At 32.8% G+C, this 11,707-nt stretch overlaps 1 protein-coding gene across 1 annotated transcript in view; it reads right to left on the bottom strand.

Annotated features, from left to right (window-relative positions):
• Positions 1 to 1,586: 1,586 nt before the first annotated feature.
• The window catches only part of LOC124363714 (peroxisome biogenesis factor 10-like), a 33,121-nt gene continuing 23,000 nt past the window's right edge, over positions 1,587 to 11,707 (bottom strand). Inside the window, exon 6 of the mRNA XM_046818977.1 lies at positions 1,587 to 2,807. Coding sequence (XP_046674933.1) covers positions 2,457 to 2,807 — 351 coding nt within the window. The 3' untranslated portion in view covers positions 1,587 to 2,456. The remainder of the gene's footprint in view (positions 2,808 to 11,707) is intronic.

The following is an 11,707-nucleotide window of genomic DNA, read 5'->3' as shown; positions in this document are numbered from 1 at the left end:
CTCCAACTTTTACAAAATCTTCAAACTCTTCCTTGAATTTATCGGCTGCCTCAACATTGCCAGACAAGCTTTTGCCAGTTACAGTAAGTTGGTGAATACCATGGTATTTTTTCCACCTTTCGAGGCAGTAATAAATATTGGATCAAACCTGGCAAATACTTATTCAAACTAAGAACCTTTCGCTGTACAATGGGACCTGATAATGGTAAACCACCTTACCTTTCTGCACAAAACCAAACGAGTAATGCTTCATTCAGCGGTTCATTTTTAGCTATCTTTGCTTTGCACTTATTATCCAAACTGTCTTTAGACAAAATTTTAAAACAAAACTCTCCAATGTTTTTCTATTTTTCTTCCAGGCTAAGACCGTAAAGTTCCAACTCCGTAATCAGATGCAATTAATTTTAATGGCTCACCTTTATCAATTTGTCCAAAAATTTCCGAGCCGTTTTTCTATAGTTACAACATTTTGCATTTTGTTGCCACTGCTTAAAAACACAGAACTGCAACAAAAGTTGTAGTTGTTATCTGCAGTTCATTTATAACAGAGAAAAGCTACTGGCGTTATAAATGAACGCACACACAAACTGAACTGGCACAATATTTTAGTGAAAAGAATCAGGACACGTAAACTGTAAAGTGACAACTTGAACTGAGCAGGTAGGCTATTCCTTCCCTCACCCCACGTTGTTGTGCTTCCGGCTGACTCATTGACTTCCTCGTCTACTGATAAACAAACATCCGACCTCCCGCGCTTTCAGTCTGGGCGAACAATAAAACCTAATTTACAATTTTCCTGAACTGATCTGGGTTACCCAGAGACCCGACAAAAGGAGGTCCGACTTAACGATGTTGCACTATACTTGGAAAGACAGACAAAGACACTATACAGAAAAGACGATTGGGGGCTGTTGGTATAAATTACATATTTATATAATTCACCAACAGGAAAGAATTCAGATTAGCGGTAATTACTTATAGTATGTGGTAACCAAAGTACACATTTTGAAAGAACTTACTTAGAAATTACAATAAATGTTAAGCTCTAATGACCCAAACTGATAAAACATATAATACATGTTTCTATGATTTTGTTGTTTTTATGAAAATGTACAGAAAAAAAGCAATGCTTAGATTAGTAAAGCTTAGATAAGCATTGTATACATTTATATGCATTGTAGCCAATGATTCAAAATGTGATAATATAAAGAATCAGTATCTGGTTTGGAGAAAAGTAGACTAATGATCAATGGTTTAGTGCAATTTTCAGTGTTTTTCACAATCGTTGGAATTCTACACCAAACCAGCAAAATCTGTTTTTAGACTTGACGTGAATCAAACTGGGCAGTTATCAAAAATAATGTAACTCACAAACGCCATAATCAATTTGTAATCAAACTTACCTACATTTCTACTACTTTAAAAAACATTGAAAAACTCATATAAAAAAACGTTAAAACATCAAAATTCATTATTCTACCAATGAGTGCTTTCAAGAATGTGTTCTTAAGTGTATCAAGTTTTCTATCTAAATATACTTAAAGCAATAAAGTACAATAGACATTTTAAGAACCCAGTAACACAAGTTTCATCAAGTATATTTATTTAATAAGAACAATAATAAAATATAAAAATACATTAACAATTAATAGTTTGACTTTAACAAAGTTTATCATCTGAGGTAGTACTGCCAAGAATATGAAACCGTTCACAGATCCAATTTTCCAGTCAACATTTTCATTAGGCATTTAACCCTTTAACATAGGGCAAGGGTAGCATCTGCTACAGCAGGACATTTTTGGACAAAATTAGTATGAACACTCAAAGGTATAGCAAAGCCTCAATATTTTACCAAGCTAATTTTGGTCAGATCTCATGATTTTTTCAACAAATTCTTATAATGAAATCTGCAATAAATCTAATACAATATTTTTGTTATGTATTATTTTGAATGCTTTTAATAAAATTGTTCATCCGGCAATCAATTTCACTATCCTGAGCTGTTTTTGACAAATTATCTTAGCTTTCAGATGACATATCACAATATAAAACACTTTCTTAGAAATACAAAAATAAATTTTACTATCATAAATAATCTAGAAATACATCTCAGTAAGACAATATCACTGCTTTGTTTACTCACGCCATCATAACTGCATGTTATACGGACGCCAAACCACATAAAGCATCCATATAACGCCATAACATTGACCTAAGAGGTTAAGTACTTATGTAGATATAACTGCTTTATTTAATAATGATGTAAAGATAAAATTAGAAAAATAACAAATACTCTACCAGTTTTAAATATCACAAACTTCTTTTACAATACATTTCAACCATCTTGTTTTATGAAAAATTCCACAATTTTAATTCTTAGCTTGGGTGGAATAGCCTACCATAAGTGTAATAAATACCTCCAGTTTCTAAGTAATTAGCAACATAACAACAATCTATCACAGATAGTTTTTAAGAGGAACAATCCTTGAAGGTTCTACTCTTTCTCTACAAAGAGGACACTGGTTTTGTGTCTGAAGCCACTCCAGGATACATGACCAACAGAAGAGGTGTCCACAAGGTGTGGCACTCACATTTCTCCTTTCCTCGAGGCACAAGGGGCATTTCCGTGCCGAAGCACACTGGGACGCAGGTTCCTCCACAGCGGCGAACTCGCTCGTCTTCGGTGTGAAGAACCACTTCCAGCTTGAATGCATGGACGTGCCTATCAGATGAATAGCTGTAACGATGCCGAGTAGTTTGAACCCGTACATTGACTGGTAATCTTTCAACCATCTGCGTACAAGTACCTAAAGGAGAATCCAGATTATTTGTACAGCATGTCTGATGAGAAAGTACATGCTTAAAATAATATTTTTAACATTTTTATTTTATTAACTAGCAAATTCAAACTAAAAAAAAAGTATAAATTTGAGAGCAAACTTTTTTACAATAAAACTTCAATTTAACTTAAACGTGTAAAAATTCACCTATATTAGTGGGATTTTCAGAAATGTACTTGTTGAAACAAACCGTTATTCACCATTTATGACCAACTACAATAAAATTTTCTTTCCTCTGTCTAACTGTTTTAATTCCATACAAACAACTGCAACCAGCTGTTTGTAACATCTCAACTTGCTTTTTGACGTTTTCAACTAAACTACAAAAATCTTACATTACTGCTCAAATTAACTAACTACTGATTTTATATTGTGAAGAATAGTTACAGTTCCATGAAGTAAATTGTTTGGTCTGAAAAGAAGTGTAAGTGTGACCAGAATAAATAACATAGGCTTATGAACAACTTATCATGAGATATTTGTATCTAAAAACTTTGAGGTTAGGTTAATTTCTTTAAAATCGTTCCAGATAAAAAAAACCTAAAGCTTTCACAACTACAAACAAAAAATGACAATCACTTTTATACATTCCTCTCAAGGACCTTAGAACTATAATACAAACGACGGTAATAAACCAAGCAGTAATGAAGAAAAAAATTGTGTTTGAGGGATCTGCCGGAGGTCCTTTGAGTATGGAATAATCCCCAGATAAAGAAAAATCCAGGGACACATCTCCGGAAAATTTATTGAAATAATGCACTAAAAACAACCATTTCATCTATTAAAAAAATTTTAATAGTTCTATGGACACAGCTATTATTACTATTACATTGCTAATGTTAAGACAATTTATATGATATATCTTAAAAGATTTGTTACTGTGTTATTATATAGAGTTAGTATATGAACCGGCGATACTGAATAATGTTCTTTACAAAACCAAGAGGCCTATATCAATCCAAAAATTTTAACATTTTCATTGTCTATTTTCATGTTATCTATATACATAAAAGCTAAATGCCTTTGACTGATTCATTAGGAAATATCCAAAAGTATATTTGTGCTCGCTAAGAAACAGAGCTAAAAATCTTGTAGCCTAATCAGGGAAATATGTGAAAAACTATGTTTTTAATTCGAAATTTTGTTTACATTCACAGTTGTTAGAATATTAAAATTAACATTTGGGTTCCAAACAGATTCTATAGATAAGGTCAAGTTGAGATTTTGCTAGTATATATATATATATAGTAATAATACGCCAAGAATTTGCAGAACTAGATTTGTATGAATCTCACGTAAACAAACTTGAACAGGTTATTTTAAAGTCAGCTTCGCTCTCTAGCATTATATATATTCCAGTGAAACTGCGCGATCAAAACATAAGCAAACTGAACGAAAACGGGCAAAAAGGGGAGGAAGTATGTAAAAATACTTTTAAGTTTGCTCAAAATGTTAAAGAAAAACGAATGAAGCGTCTAACTAAAATGTATCGTGACCTGGCATTGTATGTAGACTGGTGGGCCTCATGGTGTTTTTCCGGGGTGCACAAAAAGCCCTTGAGGCTTAAGTGCATGGCAATAGGCCGCCCCAAAGGGGAAAAAAAACATGGCAATGCTGGAAAAGTAGCAAAAAACGTTACGAGTTTTCAGTCAGCACAATTTGTTGTCCAATTTCTCCAAAATTTTTCAGAACAGAATGCAATTTTGTTGCTTTGTAGAGCAAGCACTGTTTAATGCTAATCTCCAGTTGTTGCCTTCCAATGAAACTAAAAGTTCTGTTTACGACAAATACACTGCGTCTTTTACCAATGATATGAATGAAAATCCAGTTTCCTACAGAATTTTTTTAAAATATTTGGAGGGAGGCCTGTGGATACATTGTTGTGATGAAACCAAGATCTGATATATGTGAGGCGTGTAGAAAACAATACACATCAGGTGCACAAATGGTACGAGCAACAGTTCAAGAGAAAATGCAGAACTTGCAAAAAATGAGTAGTCACCTTGAACTTGTGTCGCAAGAAAGAGGGTTTTACCACAAAAACTATTAAAGAGTCACGTGGTAGTTTTGAGACAGATGTGAATCTAAGATGTGAACCTAATAGTGCTGCTCTTAAGAAAGTAGTGCACTACAGTTTTGATATGGTACAGGAAGTCCATATTCCAAGTGTCCCGATGCAACCAGGTCCTTGCACCTTTTTCATGACAACCTTAGTAAATTCAGCCATGGTAAGGATACAATGTATGTTCACGCAGACAATTGTGTGGGACGAAATAAAAACAATATAATGATAGGTTACCTAACCTGGAGAGTTTTTCATGATATGAATAAGAATATTGTTCTGTCAGTCATGCCAGTTGGACACACCAAATTTTCTTGCCACTGGGGATTTGGCCTTCTGAAGAAAAGGTTCAGAACATGTCATGTATCTTCAGTGAGTGATTTAACTGAAACCATTGAACAGTCAACGCCAATATCAAAGTTTAATTCAGCTGTGTCTCTTTGTAATAAAGCTGGTGTGTCTCATGTCCCGATACTTGACTGGTTAAGTTTTCTTGCAGAGTAAGGATGTAAGAAAGTCCCTCGTTTAACAAGTTACAATCACTTTGAATTTCTAAATTCAAAGAAAGGAGTAGTGAATTGCAAAACTACTCTTGATGGAAATATTTGTTGTACACAATATATTTCCAACTACAACTGATGAGACAGAACTTCGTACACTGGAAGGTTTCCCAAATGGATTGACTCTGCAGAGGAAACAATACCTTTTCAAAAATATCCGTCAGTATTGCGAAGAACAGTTTCAGTATATTATTTGCCCAGAAGTTCCTGACAATGCCAGTCAAGAAGAGGAAGGGAATCCAAATGGGCCGGCAGAAAATGCAGCACAAGTGAAGAAGACTGACTACAAAAGCCAGACGCAACAAGCGGAAGCGCTCAGTCTAAGCAATATAAGAGTAAATTTGCCAAAACATTGTAATTGTCTTAAAGTTAAGTATTTTTTCAACTTTATTTCGTTGGATTAAGTAAGTTTTATTTTCCTTATTCTATAAAGTATAAAAAAATAATTTGTGTGTCTGAGCTCTTAAATATGGAAATTAAAGATTTTGTAAAAGATTGAACTTTTAAATGAGTTTTTCTTAATAACCTAGTTTCCGAATGTTTGTATAACAACTTGCCATAACTTTGTCAAATTTCATTGTATCAAAGTACATTTAGTGTCAAAATATTCAGAATTTTATGCTGTACTGGGATATAACAATAACTCAATTTAGAATTTTACTGCTTTTTATTTTACTTTTTCTGCAACAGACTGCCCAATTCAATCAAAGATGCTCCAACACCAAAGGCATTTAAGACTCGCCTAAAACACTTCTTGGTGTCTCAAGCATTTTATAATGAGTTTTTGGCTTTCAACTGGGAGGCTGCCTAACTAGAAGACTGACCCCGCTGTTCAAAGTGGGTTGCATTGGCGATGAATGAAAGAGGTGTGATTGTAAAGATTGTATGTCTGTATGTAAATTATAGCATGAATGACTGAAATTTTAGGATATCATTATTAATTGACGTTTGCCATACGATGTAATTATTATCTCAGCAATAAAACAGATTTGATTTGAAAATTTCCAACATAAGGGTCCTTTTCGCTTTCCGCATCACATATTATAAACAGTGTTTTATTTATTCAAAATATTTTACATCAAAGTAAAAGTAACAAATTTTACTATTTCTCTAGAGTCTAGGTAAATGTGGACCTCTAGACCTCCTTAACCACACTGAAACCAAGTACTAGTAAACAAATTAATGCAATTAACTACATTTGATACTTTACAAAAATATATTCAACGTATGGAGCACAATACTGTCTGGGGCTAGTTGATGATTTGAAGTCATGTTCTTCAAGTGCTCCCATTCTTCCTCCCATCGTTGGCATAGGAAGAAGGTGTGGTATACTGAGTGCACCTCTCCACAGTACCAGCAACCATCGTCATCTATCAGGTGAAATCTCTTCAGATAGCTGCCATGTAGTAAAACGGAGTCATGTAAAAGTCGATTTCTCCATGCTTTCTCTCTGTCCAACTTCTTGTGTCCTTGATGAGAGTTTGTGTCCTGTGCGCTGTTCCTGCAGTATTCCCTTGCCATCTTTCCTGCCATGCGCTGAAAAGATCATCTCTGTTTCCTTGCCTATTATGGTTCTTATAATTCCTATTTCGTTCTTCAGCTTGTAGGTCGATGGGTGCAATTCCTTCAATACTTGTGCTGCCTCAGCTGATACTGTTCGGTGTGTACTGGAGACTCGTAAGGCATTGGTTACTTATGGGAGGTAGAAAACGAACTGATTGTTATAATGACATTTGTAATTTTTACAGTCAATCAAATAAAGTCTGTTATTTCTCATCATATAGTTATTTTAAGTCCCTGATGAGAAAACTCTTTCAAAAATAGTTGCCCCCGAATAATAACAAAGTACCATACTTTGCATGACACTTCATTTCTATATAGATAACAAAGAATTTGATGGAGGTATATATCCCTCCATGGAATTTAGATGAACACCAGTGTAGCCTAACTATCTGCAAGATATCTCTAGAAAGAATTGAGCTATAGACGATCTTTACATAACCTCATTTCTGCATAGACAAGATTGAGTTCAATGATGATATATTTCCCTCCAAGGGGTTTGGTTGAGTGCCAATGTAGCCTAACTATCTGCAAGATATCTCTAGAAAGAATTGAGCTATAGACGATCTTTACATAACCTCATTTCTGCATAGACAAGATTGAGTTCAATGATGATATATTTCCCTCCAAGGGGTTTGGTTGAGTGCCAGGGTAGCCTAACTATCCGCACGATATCTCTAGAAAGAATTGAGCTATAGACGATCTTTACATAACCTCATTTCTGCATAGACAAGATTGAGTTCAATGATGATATATTTCCCTGCAAGGGTTTGGTTGAGTGCCAGTGTAGCCTAACTATCTGCAAGATATCTCTAGAAAGAATTGAGCTATAGACGATCTTTACATAACCTCATTTCTGCATAGACAAGATTGAGTTCAATGATGATATATTTCCCTCCAAGGGGTTTGGTTGAGTGCCAGTGTAGCCTAACTATCTGCAAGATATCTCTAGAAAGAATTGAGCTATAGACGATATTTACATAACCTCATTTCTGCATAGACAAGATTGAGTTCAATGATGATATATTTCCCTCCAAGGGGTTTGGTTGAGTGCCAGTGTAGCCTAACTATCCGCACGATATCTCTAGAAAGAATTGAGTTATAGACGATATTTACATAACCTCATTTCTGCATAGACAAGATTGAGTTCAATGATGATATATTTCCCTCCAAGGGGTTTGGTTGAGTGCCAGTGTAGCCTAACTATCCGCACGATATCTCTAGAAAGAATTGAGCTATAGACGATAGTAGATAATAATATGGCGGTCCTAGCGCACTTTCGGAGCCGACCGAAAAGCAATGTAAAATACTGTTCAATGTACCATAAAGGAAGCTGAGAAATAACACAGCAAATCTCAATGAAAAATTAACCGAATCTACAGTCGTTCGTCTCCAAAAGCGATCCAGAATCGGTTCATTACTATCTACTCCTGAGGAATGAAAAATTAACCGAATCTGAGCTTCTACTTTCTTGAGCTGTGCTTTGTAAAATGTTGTCAAATCTGCTACGAATAAAGGAAAAATCTTCGAAATCTTAATAAAATTTAATCAATTTAAAACATTTTTACTAAAAACATACTGTACTTTAATAAAAAACTTTTCTACTAAATAAACAACATGAACTCACCAAAGTCTCTACAATTTCTAGCATTAAAACAGTGCAACAAAGATGAATTCAGTGAATTGCCGGTTTATTTTCAACAACAGTTGATACCGTCTTCGATACTTTCCTTAAATGATACAGAATTCAAAGAACTTGTAAAGTCTTTTGCAGAAAAAACGTCTAATGGAGTGTTTTACTATCGGCAAAAAACTAAAAAAGTAAGGGATTACATATTTAATATAATTACGAAAGATATTGAAAAGAAAGTAAAAAATAAACAAACAGAGAGTTTTCATCGTTTTTTTATGACATTTTTCCCATATTATACGTCCTTTCAAGATAATCAAGACTTAATTGATGAATTTCTTAGGAATTTTTGTGAGTATCAAGATTTATCAACACAATTCATTAAAGAGCATTATAGAATTTTTCTTATAGAATATAGCCACATTTTGTGTGAAACAAAACGTATTACTGTAGATAATATTCCATGTGATTCCTATGAAGAAAGACACCAACTATGGTTATCAAAACAGTACTATGACGTGGGGAGGGACTGCAAGTTTTAGAGTTAAGACTTTATTCTACAAAGTTAATTGTTATAATTTCTTTATCTTTAATAGTCTTCTTTCCAGTAACAACCAAGTGTAATTTTTCATTTTTGTTTAATTCTTTAATCTTTTTCTCATCCAAAACAGTCAAAAATCTGTTCGGTAAGTGTACTTTACAATCTTCCAACTCGGCAATTATTGTAAACCCGAATTTATCTTTCATTTTCTCCAAATTCATGATTTTGTACTTCTTTTTTTCTTCTAATTCATTCAACTTCTTATATTCTTTAAACTTGCATTCACCAATATCATTTAGCTCTTTCAAGAACTCCATTTAAATAGAAAAAATTCAAAGACGGAAAAAATGAAATTTGCTAACAATCACTCGAGAAGTCGAGGGAATTGCCAACATCTTCATTGTTTGACGAGGTTCTTCATTTACTTTCTCCAAATGTACTATAAAATCATCGAGGATTTCTGGCTTAAAATCGTAGACAAATTCAACATCCAGATAATGAAAAAATACAGGTAATATCTTTTCATAATAAACGTGTGTATCGATACCTACAAACCTAATGTATTCTTTGAAAAGGAAAATAATTTTGTCAATGGTTCCAAGAGATAAGTAAAAATTTTTATTCTGTTTTCTAAATTCTGTAACAAATTTTGTTTGCTTCTTGTCTCCATATTGCAATTTTGTAAGCAGATTATTCAAATGTGTTAGTTTATTTCGAAATTTCTTAGGTTTAGGTCTTTCATACAAAATTAAATTACAATCTCTACAAACTAAATATTTTTTATCAATAATTTCTCCTCTATTATAACACTTGTAACAGTTGGCATTATACTCTTCCATTTAAACAAAAAGATTTTTTTATAAATGGAGATTATGGAACTAAGTCTGCCGAGATATAAATTTTTCAGCGCAAATGTTTGTGTTTACATTTCTACAACAGAGATAAATAGAAATAATTTCATTCTATTGTACAACTATTTAGGATATTATGTGTACGATTATAAAGATTATTACGGGAGAAATCGGGATTTTTCAGTGGCGAAAGAGTATATTTTTGAAATATTAGAAGGAATGAAAGAGAATAATATGAACATCATTAACTACTGAATTTCTCTAATATCGTTCTTAATCACATCATAGGCTAAAAATTTCTCAGAGACAACAACAACATAACAAATCGCGTTTGTAACAGCTTTTTGAAAATCCATATTGATAATTATATCGTTCTTTGAACCAGAAATATTTGTCAAACTCTTTGTTGTATCAATGACATAAATAGGTCTATTCGCTAAAAATTCTTTAGGATTGTAATACATTTCCTTATTATTACAGTAAACTTTCTTAAAATCTTGATACATCTGAAAAGACCTCCGGAAATGTTTTAAATTTTGTAATTCATCTGGATAATAAGAACCGTTCAATTTTACTCTGATATTTTTTACATCCAAACTATCAAACTTTGAAGGATTTTTTTCTTGATTATTCTGTCTATCTGTTTGAAAACCTATGATAACGAACTTGGGATTGAAGATATTTCTATAAATATTTGTGATATCGAACGAATAAGTTGTTCCGGAAATACCTTTTTGTTCAATACATTGCCAATCTAGAAAATTAAACATAATGTTTTGACTTTTTGTAATTTCATCAATCAACCTTATTTTACTCGTGATTTTATAATCAATCATTGGAACTCTAATAAAAAAATCTGTAATTGTTATTTTTCCATCAACAGGCATAACATTTCCAGTTGCAGTCTTCAGAATCACATCATCGTCTTCTGCTCTTATAAAACTTAGATAAAATCCTCCTTTATAGATCGGAATAGTAACATTTTCAAAAAATCCTAATCCAAAATGAGATAAATTTCCAGCTGCTTCAAAAACACCAAATTTAAAATCTGATTCAAAGCCATTAGAAGTTTGAGAAATAACATCACTTTTTGAATACGAAATAGTTCCTTTAATTGTGCTTAATTGGCCACAGTTTTCGACTTCTTCTATCAATTTATTGTGTTTTCTTACTTCAATCTTAGAAAATAAAAACGGTATAAAATTATCGATTAATCTAACATTATCAGTTCCAAGATATGCTTGACCATCTTGTTTTGTTAAAGTTCCAGAAATATAAAACTGGAAGTTAGACGAGCAAAAGTTATCTCCAAAATCAATATTAAACTCAGTTCTTTTATTCGGTTCATTCAAATGTTGTTTACTAATTGGATAGAAATTTTTAAACTCCGCCCTTTCAATATCACTAGCATATTTTCTGTAGTCCGCCATTTAATAAGAGAAAATTTAGAAATTTTAAACATCATGTATCATTTTTTCATCGATCTAATGTACGTTTTTATAAGAAAAAGATATAAATTTTAGTAAAATAATTAAAAAGATTAGAGTCATTTTTAATGATCTACTTCGTCATATTCAGGATTCTCTTCCTTAAATTTTGCGATCTCGGTCACATATTTCAATAAAATTTGCACAGGATAGTAACCGCTATCTATAATATTGTT

Source organism: Homalodisca vitripennis, chromosome 5 (assembly GCF_021130785.1).
Source record: "Homalodisca vitripennis isolate AUS2020 chromosome 5, UT_GWSS_2.1, whole genome shotgun sequence".
NCBI classification, from domain to species: Eukaryota; Metazoa; Arthropoda; class Insecta; order Hemiptera; family Cicadellidae; genus Homalodisca; species Homalodisca vitripennis.
Note: the sequence above shows the minus strand (reverse complement) of the source record. Positions and strands in the feature narration are given on the sequence as shown.